This window comes from Nomascus leucogenys, chromosome 2, assembly GCF_006542625.1.
Source record: "Nomascus leucogenys isolate Asia chromosome 2, Asia_NLE_v1, whole genome shotgun sequence".
Taxonomy (NCBI): domain Eukaryota; kingdom Metazoa; phylum Chordata; class Mammalia; order Primates; family Hylobatidae; genus Nomascus; species Nomascus leucogenys.
In genome coordinates, this window is record NC_044382.1 from 72958272 (window position 1) to 72983018 (window position 24747).

General features: G+C 38.2%; 1 protein-coding gene across 1 annotated transcript in view; it reads left to right on the top strand.

Moving 5' to 3' along the window:
• ITFG1 (integrin alpha FG-GAP repeat containing 1) overlaps positions 1 to 24747 on the top strand; it is a 303068-nt gene that overhangs the window by 77593 nt on the left and 200728 nt on the right. The window contains exon 7 of the mRNA XM_003280410.3: positions 17105 to 17169. Within this exon, the coding sequence (XP_003280458.2) occupies positions 17105 to 17169 (65 nt within the window). The remainder of the gene's footprint in view (positions 1 to 17104; positions 17170 to 24747) is intronic.

Here is a 24747-nt window from a genome sequence, read left to right on the forward strand (position 1 = left end):
ACTAGTTGGTCAAATTTATCTGTCTTTCTCCATTTAGAATTCTGGTCCAACAAATAGTTATTATCCATCTTTGGACAGAGCTTCTCATGCTGGGTCTCTTCTTTAGTTACCTGCCAGTTGTGGAGGGGTGGCCTTAGATTAAGACACCTGTGAGCTAGTCAGTACTTTTCTGATCAAAAACCTGTGGCTGGGTGATTTTTCTATTACTTACATTTAGGTTGTTAAATATTTTGTCCCAGAGGGCTCTGTAAATTTTGTGAGACCAGTGTCAGGTATTGTTCCTTAGTGTACGTGATAGCACCTCAAAGAAGCTAAGATGTATTAAGCCCCTTACAACAGAGCACTGTGTTGGACAGTCTCCATACATTTCATTTCACCCTTTTCCGATTCGTGCGTGTAATCAACTTACTATAAACGGTGATGTTATACCCATTTTATTGATAAATTAAGAAGTAGAGAAAACAAAGGCCCATAAGTCACGTATCTAATGACTGGCACAGCTGACTCTGATTCCCAAACCTGTGTTCTTTGCAGTCTGTACCATAATGTGTAAAACTCAAGTCCTTACAATGGATCACAGGGTTCTGCATGGCCTGACACCTCACATTTCAGACCTGATCTCCTCTCCTGCTCCATTTCCCTGTCCCAGCCACAGAGACCTCCATGGCCTATGTTCCTGAGACACAGTGTCACCTCCAGCCTTTACATGGCTGAGGCCCAGCAGGACGCTCTTCCCCCAGATATCCACAGGACTCACTTCCTCATCTCCTTCACATCTATTTGTTTTGTGGGTGTTGTGGGCATTTGTTGTTTTGGGGGTTTTTTGTAGAGACAGAGTATCTTTATGTTGCCTGGTGCTGGTCTCAAACTCCTGGGCTCAAACGATCCTCCCTCCTCAGGTTCCCAAAGCACTGGGATTACAGGCATTAGCCACCGCACCCAGCCTCCTTCAGATCTTTACTCAGTATCACTTTGTAAGTTTGCTTTCATTAAATTCCAAACACCCCTCCCACATAGACACTTCTTACCTTTATTTTTCTCTTTAGTATGACCTATTTTACTTACTTATATGTAAAAATAAAGGAGCAAAAGTTTCTGCCAAGAAATACTCTTGTATTTCCAGTTAGAACAGTACTTGGCATATATTAAGCACCCAATACATATTCCTTGAAAAATGGACGAAGGGATGGATGTATATGTCTATGCATATATGTCCCAATAATGAAATAATTCCTAGGATATTAATGCATCAAAGGTAATATAACTCAATTCTGATTCCCATATGAGAGTATCAGAGTGGGCAGAAAATAATTTAATAAACAAATCCTTCAGTGATCTAACAAGATGCATGCACATATATATTTCTGATATTTATCCTGACTTTCAAAAAGGATCTTCAGAAGCCTTTCACATAGGTCACATAAATATAACAGAATTATACTTAGTGTTTTGTTACTGTTTCTGAAAGAATTTGAAAGATCTTTAAACACTATATATGCTGCAAAATATGGACAAAAAATTTAAAACGTCTCAGAGATTATCTGAAAGATCCCCAAGAGTTGTTAGGCCCAGGGCATTAAATACGACCTAAACATTTAAGCAACATTAAAAATTTGTGCACTAAATTTTACTCTGAGTAAATTGGTAGCTAAGACAAAAAAGGAAAGTCATTTGAATGTCTCACAGAAGAAAGTACCCACATTCATCTACAGAGATACGTTTACTTGGAACTTCAATTCTGTGAAGATATAGACTATCTTCAACTGTAGGATTATAAAACATTTAGAAACTTTACTCAAATGTATACTGTGTATAAGTGCTTTGTATAGTAGTTGAGGACATAATATTAAATTATAATTAAGTCAACACATTTCCCTGAGTAACCTTATCTGAAGTTGTCTGCCATGTCCCTTTCCCACCTTTATTCCTCTGCTTGTGGGTTCTCTGTGCACCTGTATGTGTCCAGGTAGTCCCTGTGCTTCAAAGCCTGATGAAACTTTCTTAATGCCCCCCAGCTGCTAAGATTCTCTACAGGCTCGGGATTCCCATGGACTTTATTTGTCTCTTCCTAAATGATATTTTTCACTTCAACTTTATATAAAAATTATATAAAATTGAATTACAAGTATTTGAAATAGTTGTCTAATCACTCAAACTAGATTTTTCTTTAAGTATAATGTATTATATGCAGTTATATTCATTAAATATTTGTTAAGAGAGCAAATGAGCCTATTTCAGTATTGGATTTTTGGATTTTTAAAGTAATACCTTGTACAGTTCAGGCAAAATATTTCTGTTAATAAGCATTATTGGCCTGGCACGGTCACTCACTCCTGTAATCCCAGCACTTTGAGAGGCCAAGGTGGGTGTTCTCCTGAGGTGAGGAGTTTGAGACCAGCCTGGCCTACATGGTGAAACCCCATCTCTACTAAAAATAAAATTAGCCAGGCGTGGTGTCAGGTGCCCTGTAATCCCAGCTACTCAGGAGGCTGAGGCAAGAGAATCACTTGAACCTGGGAGGTGGAGGTTGCAGTGAGCCGAGATCGTGCCACTGCACTCCAGCCTGGGCGACAGAGTAAGACTCCATGTCAAAAAATAAATAAATAAATAATAATTATTATATCTGGTTTTATTTCATTCTGAAGTTATGTCAGTTGATGTAAGGTTATTTGCAGCATTCATCTGTTTTTTCCCCTTGATTTCACATACAGAACTCATTACCAAATAAAGAGCAAAGACTTAAAACCTCACAACAAACTTTCAGCTAATGATGCTTCCTTAGGAATTCTCTGTCACAATGACTGGTGATGTCAGCCCATGCCATGCCTGTCAGATTCAGTCCTGATCCTCAGTGATTACCACCTTTATCTAAGTGTGTATAACTGTCCATCTGGTGAACCGAATGGATGAGCTCCAGTCTTAACAGATTGAAAAGGAATGCTTCTCCATACACATCTCATGCTGCTTTTCTTTCCATGTGGAAGTTCATGGTCCTGAAAATGGCTTATTTTAAGCTTTGTACCCAAACTAAAATCTTTGCATTTGGTAGGCATTTTTTATCCAGTCTGACAAGCTCTGTCTTTCGGTGAACTTGTTTAATCCACTGACAAGTTGTTAATGTTCTTTATTGCAACAGTTGAGTTTACATCTGCCTTCTGTTTACTATGTCTCAGTCCTTCTTTGGTCCTCTATTCCTATGTTACTGCTTTCTTTTGCTTTCGGTGAATATTTCCTATTGTAACATCTTAATTCCTTTAATAACTTTTTTAACTTTTTATTTTGATTAGTGGTTGCTATAGGGCTTACTACATGTATCTTAACTCATCAGAATCTACTTCAGATATGTACTAACTTAATTCCAGTGAGACATGGAAATGTCACTTGTTTATAGCTCTATTCTCTTTCCCCCTTATTGTAATACATATTACATCTATATATGTTACAAACCCATCATACTTTGTTATAATTATTACTTTATGTAACTTTATATCTCTTAAAGAACCTTAGAGAAGACAGTAGAGCAGGTATCATTTACAATGTTTGTTATATTAACCTTCTTAGTTACTGTTTCTGGTTCTCTTCCTTTATTCCTGTGATTTCAAGTTACCATCTGGTGTCATTTTCTTGGTCCATTGCAGTTTTGCTCCCACTCATCTTTTTAGTGGTGTTGCTGGCAAATATATTACATTTCTATATATTATGGGCCTAGTGATACAATTATATACATATTGTTTTATTACAGTTGCATTTTTAAATCAGTTAAGAAAGGAGAAGGAATATACATTTAAACTGTCTTTTATAACTACATAATTCCTTTACTAATTGCACCATTTTTTCCTGTGGATTTGAATTACTATCAGGGGTCATTTGCTTTCATCCTGAGCAACTTTAGTATTTTTTATAAGGTTGTTGCAGGACAATCAAAGACTGGAGAGACCTAAAAAGGTTCAGGAGAGTTTATTAAATTAAGATGATCACCGGCTCATCCAGAAAGTCTGAGCCCTGAAAAAGGGCTTTTCCTACTTTTAAACATCTTAAGGTGGGAACTACATGAGGCGGGAAGCGAGTTAAACAAGCAAGGAACAAAGGCAGCATTACAATATTCCTTATATCTTGAAGGAAACATGTCTTGCAACCTAAACTTACCAGTCTTGTGACCCTGCAGCCATGCAGGAACTTGCTGGGACTGTAATAAACTTTGAGGAATGTGGAGTTGGGGAGTATGGATAAGGTCCACTGTCCACAGAGAGAGGACAGGCTGTTAATATTCTCTTTTAACTTGAGTGTAAGACGGGGTCACACTTTGCAGCAACTTTAAGAGGATTTTAAAATTTCTGTTACTACTACTATTAGGTTATAGTTGATTTCATTAATTCCTTCTTCAAGGTGAGTCTGCTAGCAGTGAATTATCTCAGTTTTTCATTATCTAGAAATGTCTTTATTTCCTCTTAAATTTTAAAATTAGTTTTCCTGAATGTAGGACTTTTGGTTGACACGAGCTTTTTTCTTCCATCATTCGGAGTATGCCATCCCACTGCCTTCTGGCCTTCATTGCTTCTGATGAGAAGTCACCCATTAAACTTACTGAGATTCTCTTCTACATGATGAATAGTTTTTCCCTTGCTTCTTTCAAAAATTTTCTTTTTCTTTGGTTTTCAGCATTTTTGCTATGATTTATCTATCTGGGTCTTGATCTCGTTGCATTTATTCTGCTTCACATTTATTGAGCTTCTTAGATGTGAATATTAATGTTTTTCATCAAATTTGGGAAGGTTTTAGCCATTATTTCTTCAAATTTTTCTTTGTCTTCTGTCTCTCTCACCTCTACTGGAGAACTTCCATTACATATATCTTGGTGTACTTAATTGTGCCCCACATTTCTTTGAGATTCTTTTCATTTTTTCCTTATCCTTTTTTTCTCTCTGTTTTTCAGGCTGCTTAATCTATCATGAAGTTTGCTAATTCTTCTGGCAGTTTAAAGCTAATGTTGAGCTGCTCAAGTGAATTTTTTATTTCAGTATATTTACTTTCAGTTCCATAATTTCCATTTGGTTTTTTATCATTTCTATCTACGGATATTTTATATTTGATAAGGCACACTTCACTTCTTTAAGCGTAATTTCCTTTAGTTTTTTTTTAACATATTTGTAGTGGCTGCTTTAAAGTTTTTGTCTGTGAAATTTACATCTGGTCCCTCTCACAGCGCTGTCTGTTGCCAGGTTTTTGGTTTTCTGTTTTCTTGTATATGGATTATACTTTCCTGTTTCTTTATGGGTCTCATGATTTTTTATTGGACATTTAGGTAATTGTTATGGTCATTCCACAGAAAAAGTATGCACAGTCTTCCCTCCAAAATTTGGCTCAGAAGCCAAGAAGGTATGAGAAGGTTTATTAATCACATAAAGAGGCTTTGTGGGAACCGCAAGGCAGGCCTTCCAAACTGGTCTGAAAATGGTTTGAGAAATCAAGGACAGGAGACTGCCTTGGAAGGTTATTTGTATGCTGTTTGGAGGTGGGGCCTGGGTGAGGTTCCTGTGCATGAGCAGGGCTTGAGGGGCATGAACCTCCCACCAGCACCAAAGGAGGCTGGCTTTTTTACCAGCTTGCCCAGATATAGGGCACAAGAGGAAAAGGGAGGGGTAAGATTTAAAAGCTGTCAGCAGACAAATATTAAAAAATGGAGCCAGATTCTTTTCCACAATAATATACTGTAGCAACTTTGGATACTGCCCTCCACTACCCAAAGCTTGTTATTGTTGTTTGCTTGCTTATTTGTTTAGTGACTGGCTAGACTATTTCAGTGAAGATTATTTTCCCTGTAGTGTGAAGCCTTTGATGTTGCTCCTCAGAGGTTACAGCTTTGGAGACGTATCTTGTCATCCTGGTATGACAGTGGTTTTAGCAGGGCTCTCTTTGTCTCGTTCTGGATCACACTCAGCTGTTAGACTTCAGTAATTGCCAGCTGATTGCTCTATTTTTGACAATACCTTGGGTCATAAATTGCTCCGTGGTCTGATATAATTAAGTTTGGATTCCTTTGCAGGTTTGTTCTGTAGGTTAGTGTTGTAGGTTTGTCCAGACTTCAGGAAGGTTATTTGTAGTTCTTCGTTCCCTAGTGCTCTCTGTTAAGCCCTGGTCTGTGATTTAGTTTGATTCTTTCATGAGGCTGACCGCCTTCTCTCTATTGCTTTCCATCAAACCTCCATTTGTTTTGAATATACCCTTAGGCTTGAACTTCCCCACACTCTGTTTTAAATATTAGGGGACAGCTTTGTAGCTGCCTGTTACAGCCTGACACTTCTCCTGGGCAAAATCCCTGAGCATGGCTCCAGAGGTGAGAGTGAGGACAGTGACACACTTTCCCCTGAGAGGCATCCCTGCTTTAGGAACAGAGCACTACATTGGAGTGGTAGCTTCTGATCTTTGCTTCCCTTTCTGGCATTGAACCAAAGGCCTACAAAAGGGCTGGTGTGTGAGTTGCTAGGCCCCCGCTATTCTTAGTGTGCTGCACGAGAGATAGATCCTCCACCTTTGTGAGTAGGGGCTGGGTTGAAGAAGGGGTGTCCCAGGCCTCTTGGCCTCACACTCTTGGAATTTAGCCTCTACAACATATAGCAGGAGGAGATGAGAAATGGTGGCCTGCCCCACAAGAAGTTACCACAGTCCTTGACTAGTAGCTGGGTGGAGGGGGAGCCCTGTGTCTTTGGCTGCAGCTTCCTGAAGCAGAGTTTCCATCACTGAGCTAGGAGGAGAAGAGAAAGAGCAGGTAGTGGTTCAAAAGTCACAGGCTCTTGCTCTTCCTGTCTGATTTTAGTGTATTTTCTTGAATAAATGTTTCTTCATTTGTTATATGCTCTCAGAACAATTTCCAGAGGCTGCAAATTTTTTTTAATAATTTGCCCCAGTTAATGCTTGTTTTACTGGAGAGCAGGTCTGTAGAGCTCACACTGTCATTCCAGAAGGGAATTTTTACAATTGGTAGGCATTTGCTGACCTAAAACTCATCAGTCCTAATGCCAGATAACAGATGGTTTTTTGTTTAAGTCAGTGGCCTTGAATTTTGTTCACTGTTTTGGCTGTGGCTTTTTTAGGATGAAGGTTTTATCATGTATGCTCCAAAGGAATATTCTGCCATGTTATAGATTAGTCTATAAGTTAAATATGATCAATTTACAAAACAGCATTAGAACTTTCCTGTCTAGCTTAATAGCCTTTCCTTGTTTTTAATGCAGTGTTTTAAGTCTTCAGTTTTAAAAGCTCAAAGTTTTGGTTCTCATGTAAGGCCCTTTGACATTAATAAAGAAAGCTTGAAGTCTTCTCATTGAAGTGAGCACTCAGCATGACCTATAACTAGCATTCTGCTATTACAACAGGCAGAGAAAACTGAGGAAAAAGAAGGTTCATTAGAAGTTCTTAGTCACTATAAGGTTTACTCTTTGTTGCATTAGAATGATTGAAGATAGACTTTCAGAGTTAACATTGTTTTTAAAATTATTTCATGTAGCTTTTGAAAGGAAGCCTTAATATTTTTAATATACATTTCATTTTCATGTTTAATCACTATTATACTTGTTTCTGCTTCAAGAGAAATTTTTTATAGTTTCACATATGAAGTTTAGGGACTACTTTAATCAAATGCCATATGCTGGGGAAATTATTTTCTTCTCAGAATTACCAGCTTCAGATTGTGTATAACTGGAATGCATATAAGAGCAATTTTTATAATTGTTAAGTGTATTTAGTGTGTATTTTACATTAATAAACTTTAATTTTTTTGAACTAATTAGAGGCCATGAATATGCCTCATTATTTTAATAAATTACTTTAACCTGAAGTTTCTTAATAATCTGATTATTTGATTTTAACTTATTTCAAACATACAAACCTTTATAAACACAATGTCACGTGTTGGTAATGTTAGCATTTCACTAATGTGAATATAATAACTTCTTAAAACGAATTGCACATTTAGTTTCTGACCAGTGCAAATGTCACTTCCTCAGTGAAGCTCTCCTCAAATTCATCCAACGAGAGAGTACCTCTGCCAGCTCTGTTCCAATAGTATGTATTCATAATTCTAGCAGAGCCATTACCACATAGTATTTGTCAACTTCCACATCTGCCTCCTCAAGGAAGGAGTAGAGAGAAGTAGTAGAGACAGTAACCTCACCATGTCGGCCAGGCTGGTCTCGAACTCCTGAGCTCAGGTGATCCCCCCCCGCACCTTGACCTCCCAAAGTGCTGGGATTACAGGCGTGAGCCACCATGCCCTGCCATCATTTGTGTTTTATCTCTCCAATACCTAGTTGAGTGCCACGCAGTCAGAGGTATTTAAAAGATGTTTGAATCAGTTGGTGGATATGACGTGGAAAAAAAATTCGATGATCATTCTTTCACATCATTTTCTAGGCAAGTAAGTGAAGTCCAGAAAGGTAACATTTTGCTTACTTTTTCCAAGTTATCAGACTGTATTACTTCAGGCAGTTTATCACTACAGTGCTCTAGATTCAGGAAAAATATTCCCTTCCAGTATGTTCCAGAAATAATGTGTGGAAACCTTAGAGGCAGGTTATTTCGTTAAGACCAGGGTTATTCTAGCAGAAAATGCCTCTCTGGTGTGTAGAAAGTGAACTAAGAATAGTTAAAAAAAGAAGACAGTACACAAATCAGGTTTCCAGACTAGATGGAGCATAAGTGCCTATGTTAGAGTTTTGATTTTCAGTTACAATGAGTTTAAATCATTTTAAATAACTAATTTTGTATTTTTAACCATCCTTCCCTTGGATTTACAAGAGAAATAAACTGCTAACCTTAGCTGACCACCTGTATAATGTTTTGCAGTTCAGTCTGAGGTAGCAGTTATTAGAGAGACCAGCAACTTCTACCCATAACTCTTGGAGCATTATCACCTTGATTGAATTGTGCCACTTAAGAAATAAATCACTTTGAAGTTGAATTTGATTTTAAATGTCTGGCCACAATTTTTGTGAATAAAATTAAGAGTTTTTTTCTAACACATACTCCATGACTAGGAGTCCATCATGTACTGAAAATTTAGAGTTCTGTCAAAAATGTTTCTCTCAGGAGACAGAAATGCATTAAAAAATGTAATTTTTGGAAGTCCTTAAACATCAGCATAAACTGGCATACAGTCTTTTCTTTTCTTTTGAGACGGAGTTTTACTCTCGTTGCCCAGGTTGGAGTGCAATGGCACGATCTTGGCTCACTGCAACCTCTGCCTCCTGGATTCAAGCAATTCTCCTGCCTCAGCCTACCGAGTAGCTGGGATTACAGGCATGCGCCACCATGCCCAGCTAATTTTTTGTATTTAGTAGAGACAGGATTTCACCATGTTCGTCAGCTGGTCTCAAACTCCTGACCTCAGGTGATCCACCCGCCTTGGCCTCCCAAAGTGTTGGGATTACAGGCGTGTGCCACCACGCCTGGCCCAGTCTTCATTTGGAGGAAATAAATACTCAGAAATCCAACATGCCATGTTTCAGCTGCTAAAAAAACCATTTTTGGAGAGTAGCACTTGTGTAGGCAGCTATTGAGCAACTAGAAAGTGCAACATCTTTGTAAATCTATAATGAGGCACAGGTGGACAAGATAAGAAAGCATCAGGATTTTGGAATGAAAGGGATGAATGGAAGTTAAGTAACCTTAGTGCATAAACCAAATTATTGCAGACTGATTTCATTGCCCTCAGAAAACGCATCAGGGCAAATATAATTCTAAAATTTATATTTTAAAACCTTCATTTAAGTTAATTTACATAAATGAAAGTTGATGGGAAATCAGAAAATCTTAGCAATTATTGATGCCAGGGTCCTGTTCTCCAGTTATTTCCATCATTAAGTAAAATCTCTGTTGACTTCTTTACCTTCTGGAACATAGAGGACTTTTTGAGAAAGTGGAGAGTCTTATGTTTGAAGTTTGTATTAATGTCTGTTAACCCATATAAACATTCCAATATTGAAAATATTAAAGCTACAAAATCTCCCTGAAATTCCTTAAGGTCCTGACCTCACAGGGGTAGAGGAAATATGTGACTTCACTTGATACATATATTTAACACCAGAATTCAAAATATTGCTAAGTCTTTGGGGACCATTAACTTACCACAATTGTCTTGATTACATTTCTCCTAACAATTCAACATACAAGTTATGAAAAATAAATTCCTATGATAAAAATGTAGTAATTGGAAAATTTTTACTCCTCATTTGTTAATAAACCTCATCAAGTGAAAATTATCCCCTTAGACATCCCGTTTCAGTGCAGTTAACAGGTTCCTATCATTATTTGCTGCCAGCAGCCTGTTACTTGGAATTTATTGGTTTTGCCTAAAATTTTTAGTTTATATACAATCTGAAATAAATAAAGCCAGTGGTTCCCCGCCCCACCTGACTTCTGATCATGATTTGACTGATGAGGGAAGACAGGGCAGGAATGTGTTCACTGCTATCATTAGTGGTTTCAGCCTTGTGTGCCTGGATTCCAGAGTGTGGTGTCTGCGTCTCTCTGTATCTTGTTATGTACCTTCTTGAATTAGAGATCATCAGAGCTGTCTGCTAAGTATGGTGAATCTTCATTTTGGACCCCATGTTTCAGGAAATAAAGAGAAAGAAAGTCTAGATAGAAGATAATGAACTTAAAGGTTGAAATTTTAAAATGATTCTTGGAAATGTAGACTTGTGAATGGGGAACAATTCAAGCACGTTTCTCATATCATCTTACTAAATTAGCGCATCTTTATAAAATATGATCTGGCAGAATTATTTGCTATAGGAAATAGGGTTGATCTTCTGCAAACAAAAATATAACTAATGCAATCATCTCTATCAGAGGTTTCAAACAAATACTCGCGAGCAAAATCAGCCTGGAGACATGTTTTGAGTTTTTTTGACCCATGCTGTGTTTCAAATATTTTGAATTAAGTTTCAGTATTTCAAAAGTATGATTTTTCATATTAAAAATCATATTTCTATAACAACAACAACTGTCTTGAGCTAATTAGTTCTGTCCCTCTGGTCAGTGATGATTTCTTTTGCTTCATCCAGTTCCCTCACATACTACTATCTCTCTTATCCTGAGATGCTTATTCAGTTTGTATGCCCTTGTCTTTTTACTATTTGATCATCTTGTTTGTACCAGGCCCTCTTAACTTAAGTTAAGGCCTTATGCCTTACAGCATTTCAATTGATGACCTCTGAGCTACAGAATGCAATTAAACTGCTGCGGCAAAGAGTGAGAGCTGGCATGACCTGGTTTGTCTTAGTGATTTCAGCAGTCATATGGCCTTCAGTATAGTTTTTAATGAATAAGTGGAGGAAAAGGTGTTTTATTTTAAAGATATTTTTATTCTACATTGTTATGCTGCCCTTCCACTAATATAACTGGGCCTAAGAGAAACTGGATAGTACTATAGAACAAATATAAACATGAGCTTGGCATAGCCTCCTAGCTTGAGCATAGAAACAGTATAAGTTATGATACTGCTTTGAGCCATTCTTTGTGGAAATGTCTCCAGACATTTCAGCTTACAGAAAATACTACGAATGTTTTATTAACTGTGTTTTCTAAAATAACCCGTAATATTACTCCTTTGTGAATAGTAACTATTATTATCCAAGGAGAATTTCTTCATGCAGGAACTCAAAATAATATTATGAATAGTTTTTTTTTTAAATTTCCATTGGAATATTTTTCTTAAAACTTGAGACATCACACTGAAGGATATAGTGCCTGAAATCACAATTTTCAACATCTTCTTTTATACCATAGTATATCAAAAGGATATTACATGCTCATGATTAATCATTAAGCTTTGTTTTGAGTTTTCCTAACATGATTTAGTTCATTTAGACTTCCAATTTAAGTTTCTAAAACTCCTGAGGCTTCCTTTTAATGCCAACTTTAACCAGAGAGCTCTTCATTTGAAAGGAAGGCTAAGTTGCAGTTGACAAAGATTAAAATGCAGTAGCTTACTCCTTTCAAGCTATGAATGGAGATAATTGAAGCATAAAACATTTAATGTTTTTGTACACACTTGTCTATGTCTCTGTAGTTTCTGAGGAAGAAACTGCATGTGCATTGAGTATTTTCAGTATTTTACTTGTTAAATGAATCTAATGAAAAAGAACTTAATTGAGTTTAGAGTTTAAATCCTGAATTTTTCATGAAATCATGATGTGGTCTTTTGTTATGGAGTATTTGTTCAAGTGAATACCAGTGATATCAGCTATCATTATGTTGTTTCTATTAGCATTTTTAAACTTAGTTTTTAAAACAGGAAAGACAAACCCATATCCAAAATACATATGGTTCCTGTAAATGAATTGCTGCCACTTCCAGGGTGAAAGGGGTCCAATGTAGTCGCCAAGCCACCAACTCTTTATTCCAAACCACACCTCACCCCACTCTCCCTATACCAACCCTGTTCTTCCAACCACCACCCTGCCTTGATCAAACACATACAGAACTTAGTCTCATACACACTCTCCTGGCTCCTGCCAGTACGTGTCCACTAGGTCGTTGACTTAATTCAGCAGACCCTTTCTCCTACCTGTCCATCACATTCCTGGCTAAGTTTACACTGTAATTTAACCTTACTTTTTGGCCTAGTGTCCAGGAGATAAGGTGGGCAGAGCATAGGAATGGGGGTGTGAATCACATAATGAGGGCAGGAACTTCTCAGTCATCATCATCAAACAGGAAAGAACACTAACCGTTAACAGCAAAGAGTGGGCTACTTCTACAGACTATGAAGTTTTACGTGAATCTGAGGACTCAAAGTTTCTGCTTCATCAACCTACATGTTCCCTTTCCATGGATCATGTATTTTGTTTCCAACCTAGGGCTCTAACCTTAGCATAGCAGAGCTGCTATGGTTGAGAATTTAACCTTCTTGGGTTCTCTTCTTCCGCTTTTACTGGTCAAAGTCCTCCTTGCCCTTTTGGTGCAGGATGTGAGAACCTCTTTTTTTTTTTTTGGCTACCCAAGAGACCCTCTTCCTTTCACATTTAGCTCTTAATTTCTGATCAATCATGTTCAGCCTTTGTATCTGTCTTGTACTGCCTCAGTTGAGCTTAGGAATAGCTGTCTAATTACCCTGTCCTTAGCATTAGTGTTTGCCTCATATTTCTCAAAAAAAAAAAAAAAACACACAAAATATCACACCCCCACTAGTGTATTTCCTCCCACCAGAATACTATCGCAAGACAGCAGCAGTAAAAGATAAGTGGGGGAAAAGGTGTTTTATTTGGGGGCTGTCTCTGCCTTACCCCAGTGAAGGAACCCATATTGCCTGCCCCATGATAGGTGATCCAACTACAGAATCTCATCTCTTTCTTTTTTTTTTTTTTTTTTTGAGATGGAGTCTCGCCCTTGTCACCCAAGCTGGAGTACTGTGGCGCCATCTCGGCTCACTGCAACCTCCACCTCCTGGGTTCAAGCAATTCTTCTGCATCAGCCTCCTGAGTAGCTGGGTTTACAGGTGCACACCACCACACCTGGCTAATTTTTGTCTTTTTAGGAGAGACGGGTTTTCACCATGTTGGCCAAGCTGGTCTTAAACTCCTGACCTCAGGTGATCTGCCCGCCTCGGCCTCTCAAAGTGCAGGCATTACTGTTGTGAGCCACCGTGCCCAGCCCAGAATCTCATCTTAGTGTCTGTTTTCTCAAATCACTTTTGGTATCAACTATTGTTGTTTGGGTTTCCCGGGAAGCAGACTTTGAGACTGAGATTCACGAGCATTAAGTTTCATTTTATAGTCAAAACCAGTGGACGGCATGAGACAGAAACAGAGTTGGGCTGCAATTCAGTGTCAATAAAGGCCTCAAGTGACCCCTGGGGAGCTCTGAATGTGGAATGTCCCTGTAGAATTGTCCTGAGTTGTGGTGAGTGAGTCCAGCCTTTATACCTCCAAATTGACCATTGATTGAATGCAGGCTAGCCCAGAAAGGGATGCAACCTTCTGCAAGGTAGCTCCTTTTCAGCCGAAGTTGTTCCAAAGAGGGCTAACCACTTAGGATTGTCTACCAGCAATATTTCTCGAAGCTGAGAGAATAAATCCTTAATTCCCAAAAGGGCATCTGGGTGGCATGTCACATCCATGACGGTTTCTGGAGTACATTTCCTTAATTTTATTTTGTGAATTACTCTTAGCCATGTGAGAGGGTGAGAACTTTATTGCTTCGTTGATTAAAAATTTTCTTTAGGAGTTTCTTCATTCCCATTTCGTTCAAGTCCGAGACATGATTCTTTATATTTAATTACTAATAATTAATTTTCTCTATTTTTGTTTCTCCGTGTAATGAATCATTTATTTTTTCTATGACCCCTTTACATAATTGAATAGTGAAACGATATTTTTTTAAAAATCTATTTTATAAGATACTTCCAATCCCTCAACTAGCATTACTACTTTTCAAAGTTTTAATAAATAGCTAGCGAAGCCATGGAAATAGAATCAGCATTGTATTATAGTTCCTAAATTCTTTAAATATGCATGAAAGAAGAGGGCATAATTTTCACCTTCTATGCAAATATAGATTGTGACTAATAGAACACCAGTGGAAAAAAATTTTTGAATTGGTTTTCAAGAAGTGGCGATAAATTGCTGGTAGTTACACCACTCCCTCTAACTATCCCCTTGACCATATCTTAACCATATATGGTCACAGAGTCATTCTTCTAATCCCATGACGCTAACTGCCTTATCAAGACACCAGACCTTTGATTTCTTGTTGAAAACATGTCTCCACATTTATTCTATTTTCAAATGGGTTAAGAGTTTCAAAAGTTGGATATTTTCAGTTTGAACAAATTCACCTGTAACGTAGTAGCTTGCTTGCCCCTTTTCTCGGTTTTACTTCTTTCAAATAGGTCAGAACTTGCACTCATGCCTCCCTTAGTGATTCTTAGAACTCTCTTTGGCTGTTATTCCCTAATCACTTTCTTATGCTGATTATTCCCATTTTCAGATGCTATAAAAATGTAACACCTTTTAAACATACTTAGTACAGTAGTCACTGTGATTATTTTTAATGAAACACTTTAACGTAGACCTTCTTTTCCCAAGACTTTCCATTTAAAGACATAATAGAGCAATTATTTTTAGACGTCCAAGCAAATTTGCAAGAACTACAATATACATATAGCATGTTATCCATAATTATCCAACAATCATTTGAACATGTTATATTTCCTAGCTCATAGAAACAGCGGGGATAGAAAAATCCGTTAGGCATGATTCCTGCCCTCAGGAAGCTTTGGACAGACAGATGTGAAGCCAGAATACCATGGTAGGTTGTAATCACTGCCGTGACGGAGGTAGCACAGGAAAATAACAGCGGAGGGAAAGCTATGTCTAGGGAGAGGAAGGAACTCTAGAAGGAAGAGGACATTTCAACCAATTTTGAAGAATCCATTCACCAAGTGCCTGTGGAGGTGGAAAGGTACTACAGAGACAAGGAATGACATGTGCAGAGGCAAACAGAGGTCAAAAAACATGATAAAATCTGGCGACTACTTTGCTCTGTCTGAACACAATCTTCTTGTGAGGGAGTAGCACAGAATTGAGGCTGGAAAGGTAGGTAAGGTGGCCTTCACATAACAGCTGAGGGATTTGCCCTTCATCTTGGAAGAAAAGGAATGAGATCAAATGACTTTGGAAGTAACACGTCATTGGGAGTGCATGAGTAACAGTAAACAAATCACGTTCATAGAGGACTACATTTGTATATCCACAGGCAAAACATTTTCCTTGTTGTGGAAATAAATACAGAGCTATTTGATACATGGACAAAAGAATGGTTCCACTTGGAATGAGGAGTTTTGAGTTCAACTAATTATAAAAGTAAACAAATTCCTTAGCTTTTGGGTGATTCCATGAAAATCTTTATTATTATAATTATTAGATAAATTAGCTTCATCAAATGCATATGACACCCTTACAGAAAACACATTAAAATGTGAATGATAGTTTTCTGAGCATATCTAATATAGGAAGGAAAAAAAAAACTTTTTTTTTTCAGTAGTTATGGCCTTCACATCACTCTGAACGTTTTTTTTTTTTTTGGTGAGATGGAGTCTCCCTCTGTCGCCAGGCTGGAGATCAGAATCTCAGCTCACTGCAACCTCCGCCTCCTGGGTTCAAGTAATTCTTCTGCCTCAGCCTCCCAAGTAGCTGGGACTACAGGCATGCGCCATCACACCCAGCTAATTTTTGTATTTTTAGTAGAGATGGGGTTTCACCATGTTGGCCAGGATGGTCTTGATCTCCCACCTCAGCTTCCCAAAGTGCTGGGATTATAGACATGAGTCACAGTGCCCGGCCAGTAATTTGTTTTTTAAAGCATAAAACAGTAATGTTATTTTAATATTCCTATAAGCCACTTCATCGTTTTAATACCTTATATATTCACTAAGTAAAATTGCCATGATGCAAACATAATAAATGCTGCTACTAGAATAGATTTGTTTGCAGTAATAGGCCTTTACAATAATAGGATGTTTCATTTGACTGTGAACCTATTTTTTTCCAAAGAAATTTTATTAAAATTATTGTACTTTTCAATAAAACGACCATTTGTTAGCTGGAATTTATGAAGACAATTCTATTACTGAAAATTTGAAACATAATTTATTGTTCATTTAACATGAGTGCAAAAACTTTTGAGTGGTGAAATACTGTTGTTTAAAATAATGCTGAAAACTATGATATATAGGTAAGTGTTGCTTTCAGGGTGAGAAAGCAAATGTGATTGTGATCAGAATATCTGTTTTTAAAAATATAGTACACTTTGGAATAAAAAAGATTAAAAGGCACATGATTAAAAAAAGTGCAACACATAACTATTCTTGGAAATAAGGAATGTTCTTGAAGGACTAATACCAAATATCCTCATTAAATACATTTTCTTTAATACAGGGTCATCTGCTTTTTTTTTGATGGGATGAAACTTGTTACAATATAATTTAAAATATGTTTAAGTAGAATTGTATTAATTCTTTTAATGTATTGCATTTTTTTCTGTTTTTAAATGTACACATCAGTAAAACTACAAAACTTTACATTTTTATTATTTTTCTTTCTAGATTTATTCCTGACGACATTGAATGCCACCACTAGTACCTTCCAGTTTGAGATATGGGAAAATTTGGTAAGAAATCTTTTCCTTGAAGCATTTTAAACTGATGGCTTTCAGTAAAAGCACACAATTTTAGAAAATAAAATGAAAATAATCACTTGGTTGATTTCAACAATAAACAGAAAACTTTAAGAGCCTTTGGTTGCATTGCTGCATTCAAACTACTGAATATTGCTGAAGGAAGTGATTCATTCAGCATCAGTTACTCTGAAGGTTTTTAGGCATGACTGCCAATTAAACCAATCTGGCTGCCCTAATGTGCATGTGAACAGGACCCCTGCTATGCTGTCAGCTGTTGAGAGAGTTACTGTCATTTAATTTGTCAGCATGATGGTTTATGAAAAAAACTATTTTAAAAAGACTAATTTTTCCCCTTTGCCTTTAGGCTTATATAAAGAAATAAGACAACAAACACCAAACTTACTGCCAGGTTGACTAGGATTAAGAAATCTTTCCCAATAGGGTTTTTTTTTTTTTAAATCGTTAAGTAGAAGATTCCCAAACCGATGTCATGATTTTGTTTTACTTTTAGCTTGATGTGAGTTATATGATGGAATAATTAATGAAGAATAAACCACCTGAAATCTTAAAGTTAAATTTCAGGCTACATAGTAGAAGACAGGATCTGAGACCAGACAAAACTGGCCATCACAGTGACATTCGTGAAGTATTGGCCAAGTATCGAACCCCACTTTCCACACACAGAAATTGGGCGTAAGAGCCTCTGCTTCACAGGATCTTTATGAAGATCAAATGAAACAGTTTGTGTAACATGCCTGACACGCAGTAGGCATTTATCAAATTTTAATTTTACGTCTGTTGATTTCCCATCCGCAACTCCTGATTGTACTGATTGTATTTTATTCAATCCAAATTAAACCCACAACCTTTAATAAATTTTATTAAAATGCTGATAAAAATAAACAGATTTTTGAAATGTAAAGCACAAACTTATGGAAGGAGACTCAGACTCATTATCAGCCATCCCTCATAATATGGTAAGTGATGCTGGTCATGACTCAGATCTCTTCATGGAAGGAAACTACGATCGGGGGTTGCTTTGTTTAGACGAAATCAGAGCTTCTGACTACTTCTAAGCTCAGCAATTTGATTCTTTTTTTTTTTTTTAATGGGGCAAGGGGAAGTAAGACATCTAAATCAAAAAAGACTTATTTAATGTACTACTTTTTTTTTAAATGTAGTTATATTTGTTTTTCTGGTAATAGAAATATGGTTGCTATATTTTTATGACTGCCATACATTAAGTCCCCACTGCTGGGGGAAGTTTGTTTGCAGGTGGCCTTTCGTTGCTACCACAAGTGAATCTTGTAGTATTAGAATATGAGAGGTGTGTTTGATTAACTTGTATCTGAGGGTCGGGGGAAGCCTCATTATAAATAAGTAGAATATCTATAGAACATAATGAAACACGCTTAAGTATCTGAGGTTCTTTCAGTCTAGGCTGATTTAAAAATGGAGTGAAGCAACTCAATAGGAGAAGATTCTTGATGAATAAAATAGATTTTGACTGGGTCTTTTGTTACTGTTTTCTTTAAAGAAAAGCAATAAATTCACTGTTAGAAAATGGGGACTAAAGGTTTTTCTTCTTATAAAGTGGCTGGATCAGTAAGTAACTTTTAAAGAAAAAGCATTTTTAAACTCTTGTTAAAGATGGTAAGGCAGATTTTCTTCGAGAGTGCTCCTACAGTGGGGTTTTGCGGTAGGGGGAAGAGACTGGACTCACCTCCAAATACAAGGAAAATCAGGATGTTATAACCAATGAGCAGGATGGGGGTCAGTGGAAGGGAAATTACTTGGGCAGGGTAGTGGTTAGGATAAGTTAAGCAGAGTTCTCGGAGGAGCCTAACCAAAGTTTGGTCAAGGAGATAATCTTTCTCAGTTTGCACAGTTTCCACAGTAACAATAGTTAATCATTAGTAAATTCAGAATTAACTAGGATAGGTAAAGTTTGGTTTTCATAAAATGAATGATCATTTTCAATTAGAGATTGGACAGAGACTTTGCAGTCACATACTAATTTGCCAAAAAAACCTCAAAACCTATAAAACCACATTAGCCAGGAGAAGAATGAAAACTCAACAAATCTTTTTACGTATCAGTTGCATGTACAGCCTCACGGTAGTGCTCTGGCAGATACAGAAGTGAATAGGACTTGTAGGCTAGGAGCTGGGATGTGAGTATGAATGACCCTGGCTGGTATGATGAGATATACATTATGCTACAGGAATTCAAAGAGCAGTTGCTTCTATCTGGTTCCAGAATTATCAGTGAATGCCTCAAGAAAGACGTGGTATTTAGGCCAGGAGTGGTGGCTCACACCTGTAATCCCATCACTTTGGGAGGCTGAGGCAGCCAGATCACCTGAGGTCAGGAGTTCAAGACCAGCCTTGCCAACATGGTGAAATCCCGTCTCTACTAAAAATACAAAATTAGCCTGGTGTAGTGGTGCACGCTTGTAGTTCCAGCTATTCGGAGGCTGAGGCAGGAGAATCACTTGATCCCAGGAGGTGGAGGTTGCAGTGAGCCGAGATTGCACCACTGCACTCCAGCCTGGGCGACAAGAGCAAAACTCTGTCTTGAAAGGAAAAAAAAAAAAAGATGTAGTATTCAACATGGCTAGTATGAATTAAAGGATTTTAGTGATTTGGAAGTGAGAAAGAAAGAGGAAAAGGCAGGCAAGGAATTGCACAGGAGACAAAGGACACATCCAGATGGTATAAAGTGGCTGGTTTAGGCCAGAACATGAAAGAGATATTGAAATGTAAGACTAGAAAAATTGGTTTATACAAGATCAGCAAGAGCTTTGATTTCTAAACTAAGTAATTTGATCTCTTAAAAATCTACTGAGAAGCTATTGTTTTAGGACTGAGGATGAGATGAATAGAACCTTCATTATTGCAATTAAATTGGCCACTGTATATCAGATAGGTTAGCATGCAACATCTGGAGGTAGGGAGATTAAAGTTTATAATAAATTTAGGAGGAATTTATAATAACCTGGGAAAGAGATGAATGATTAAAGAAGGAAATGTTGGGAATAGACAAGAAGGGTTAGATCTGAGAATACAGGATGACCATTAACACAGTGCTTACTTGTGTTTTCTTCTGGTGAGCAATAAGAGAAATAGAGGCCAGGCACAGTAGCTCACACCTGTAATCCCAGTACTTTGGGAGGTTGAGGCAGGCAGATCATTGGAGGTTGGGAGTTTAAGACCAGGCTGGCCAGCTGGTGAAATCCCATCTCTACTAAAAATACAAAAATTAGCTAGGTGTGATGGCACATGCCTGTAGTCCCAGCTACTTGGGAGGCTGAGGCAGATGAATCGCTTGAACCCGGGAGGCAGAGGTTGCAGTGAGATCATGCCACTGCACCCCAGCCTGGGAAACAGAGCAAGACTCCATCTCAAAAAATAAAAAATAAAAAAAAGAGAGACATAGAAAAGATAAAAGAAGTAACTAATTTGGGGCAGGAAGAAAATTATTTTAGAATAGAGATATGTCTCCCAACTACTCAGGAGGCTGAGGCAGGAGGATTGCTTGAGCCCAAGAGTTTGAGGCTGCAGTGAGCTATGATTGCACCACTGCACTCCAGCCTGAGCGACAGAGCAAGACCTCATCTCTATATTAAAAATTTTTTTTAAAAAGCAAAAAACAGAGACATGTCAAGGAAGTGGTTAGAAATGTAGGAACAGAACTCAAGGAAGAAAGTAGATAAGTGTCGTGGAGGAAGAGTTAAGAATGGCAAAACCAGAGACCATCCTGGCTAACACAGTGAAACCCCGTCTCTACTAAAAATATAAAAAATTAGCTGGATGCAGTGGCAGGTGCCTGTAGTCCCAGCTACTGGGGGGCTGAGGCAGGAGAATGGCATGAACGTGGGAGGCAGAGCTTGCAGTGAGCCGATATCGCACCACTGCACTCCGGCCTGGGTGAAAGAGCGAGACTCCATCTCAAAAAAAAAAAAAAAAAAAAAAAAGAATGGCAAAACCAGATCCTTGGACACCCTTTATGTCAGAATTTTTCAGCCTTGTCACATCACCATTTTGAGCCAGATAATTCTTTCTGTGAAGAACTGTCTTGTTCACTGTCAATTGTTTAGCAGTGTCCCTGACCTCTTCTCACTAGTTCATAGTAACCACCTCCCAGTTGTGACAATCAAAAATGTCTGCAGACATTGCCAGATGTTCTCAGGGGACTAAAATTGCCTCCGTTGAGAACCACTGCTTTACATAAATAAAGATAGGGGCATGCAGTTGTCATTACTTACTGCTTCATGGTCAGTTTTTACCTTTATAAATATGGCAGTTTTAACATTAAATATTAAACATGAAAGCCAGAGCATTGGTAGTCATCCATGAAAGGCTACTTGCTACCACATGACACTTTTGGTTGGAATTCAAGTAGAAAGTGGCAGAAAGTCTCCTTGTCAACAGGTGTGGGTTAGCTGCTTCAGTGGTTTTGGTAGTTGCGGTAGCAGTAGTAACAGCATTATTACTAGTGTTCCTACTACTATTACTAACATTAAATGCATGCTGTGTGCTAGGCACTATACTGAGCATTTTGTATGTATTATCTCCTTAATCCTCACAAAATCCTTGTAAAAATACACTTTTTAATAAGTCAAGGAATGCTTAGAGAAGGACTAACTTATTCCTGCCTCATGGCTAGCAAACAGTGGAGCTGAGAGTTGAACTAGGAAATCTGTTTCTAAACCTTCTACCCTTAAGTCATTGAAATTAGTACACAGTAATTCCAGAAACCAACTCAGAAAAGAAAAGGTAAAGAGATGGCTGCAACAGAGCCCCTAGTGAGTTCGTTGAATTTTGGATTGCAGGGAAACAGTGCAGATCGGTAAGAACATCACAGTAAAAAATGCTGCAGTCAAAGGATACAAAATTGCAGCTAACTAGGAATAATGTCTAGTGTTCCATAGCACTGCAGTTGACAGGATGACTGTGGTTAACAATAATATATAGTTTCAGATAACTGGAATTAACACAAGATTTTTTCAGTGCCACTTCACCAGCTAGAGACCTCCACCACTGGTGGGGCCTCTGCTCAAGTTTCACTTACAACCACTGGGCTGGCTCTGCCCTCTGAACCCAGCAGGCTGTGTTTGGCTCGCACTACCAGTTCTAATCTCACACCCACTGTGGGCAAGCCAGGCACTGCATGATGAGGGGTGTATAAGCAAGCAAGTGCAGGGCAGCTGCTCCAGGCGCCAACTCCATGCAAGACTGAGGCTCAACCAGGCATACTACAAGCAGCTTCTGACGTAGGCGCCAGAGTTTGGACAACGGGAGCACAGTGGCACCTAAAAACTTGGAGATACCAGCAAATGCAGGGCCCTAAAGGGGGTGTTACAGTGGACAACCAGAGATTGAGCAAGGTGGAGAAGAGTTTTATTTAGCAACAGCATAGCTCTCAGTGGACAGGGGACTTGAAGTGGGCAGCCCCTACCCGAAGGCAGGGAATCCCCACATGTGGCTGAGTCTGGGGGTTTTATGGGCTCGAAATGGGGGAGTGCATGTGGATTGGTCCATGGCAGCCTGGGAAAAGCACCATTTTATTGTCTAAGAGGCATCAAGGAAGTTCTCAATCTGGTCGGGGACTTTACCCGGAACTGGCTACTTGGTTTCAGGCTTTAGTTTTTCTTTGGTTTCAAGGTCGGGTTTCACCGGGACCCATCCCTATCTGCCTAGGAATTTGTCTGCCTCCTGCTGCTATTAGAAGGAGGATATTGAGGCCAGGTGCGGTAGCTAACGCCTGTAATCCCAGCACTTTGGGAGGCCAAGGCAGGCAGATCACAAGGTCAGGAGATTAAGACCATGCTGGCTAACACAGTGAAACCCCGTCCCTACTAAAAACACAAAAAAATTAGCCGGGAGTGGTGGCAGGTGTGTGTAGTCCCAGCTACTTGGGAGGCTGAAGCAGGAGAATGGCATGAACCCGGGAAGTGGAGCTTGCAGTGAGCCAAGATCGCACCACTGCACTCCACCCTGGGCCACACAGCAAGACTCCATCTCAAAAAAAAAAAAAAAAAAAAAAGGAGGATATTGAATATTTTGAATAGGAAGAAATGATAAATGTTTGAGATGATGGAAATGCTAAAAACTCTGATCCAATCACTATACATTACAAGTATCAAAACATCACTGTGTGCCCCATGAGTATGTATAATTATTATTTATCAGTTTTTAAAAAACAATACAGTGTAAGAAAAAGTAGTATTGTTTGTTTCATAGCAAAATTACTCTCATACTAAAGAACATAAATATACAAATAGGTGGAGATTCCAATCCAAAAGTAAAAAAGAGAGTTAGACCATGGAGTAAATGAGTACCAAATGGCAGCCTGTGAAAAAAGTACTTGCAGATCATAAGCACAGGACTGCCATTATGACAGTACCATATAGGTGCCTGATACATTGCATTTTGCAGAATACTGTTATCTTTCATTCCATTTGACCTCTCCAGAACCCTGCAAGTAGACAGTACATTTAATCCCTTCTAACAACTGAAGAACTGAAGCCTAGAACAGTGAGTGGCTGTCCCAAAGTGACATAACTTTTCAATGAAAAAGGACTGGAACCCACCTCACCTTACTCCAATTCTAGTGTTCTTTGCACCAGACTGTTCTCCCAGAATATGTTCAAAATGAAAAACAGTATTGATCATGTTTCTCCTCCTTCATTAATAGCTACCGAGCAGCTTCATCTTTGAAAATGAGTGTAGTTATGCTGCACTTTAAAATGTATTATCTATTGAGATAAAATATATTGATGATGCAGTTTATTAAATCATTTCATTACATATTAAATATTTAAGTAATCTGAATGGAAATGAAGTTATATATGTTTATACTGCTAAGCAAAGTAAAGAACAAGTGATGATAATAATGGAAAAGTTGTTTAATGAAGTGTTGTCTTTTCCCCCAACTCTGTCACATGTATAATGTGTTCTGCTTACTCTCACTATGGCCAGAATATATTTTCCTCCAGCAGTTGGAAGTGGGCATTGCTCTTCTATTGATGCTCAGTGTGAAAGTGGCATTTTAGAAGACATGGAAGGCTGTTACTTCAATATTTCTTGATGGAGATAAATCATGAGGTTATATCTATATATTTCTAGACATATTTACCAAAATTCATAGACCTTCAGTGGGGTAATTTGTTCACTTCAGTTAGTATATTGAGTTGATATTCAGCTTTATCTCATAGAAGGCTGATATATTTTAAGAGAGATTTTTCCATTCATTTATGAAACATTCTATCCACTCTACACAATGCTGGATGCTGTGATCTTTTTTTTTTTTTTTTTTTTTTTTTGTGAGATGGAGTCTTGCTCTGTCACCCAGGCTGGAGTACAGTGACTCAGTCTTGGCTCACTTGCTCACTCCACCTCCCAGGTTCACGTGATTCTCCTGCCTCAACCTCCCTAGTAGCTGGGATTACAGGTGTGCACCATTCCCAGCTAATTTTTTTTGTATTTTTAGTAGAGACGGGGTTTCATCATGTTGGACAGGCTGATCTCGATCTCCTAACCTCAAGTGATCTGCCTGCCTCGGCCT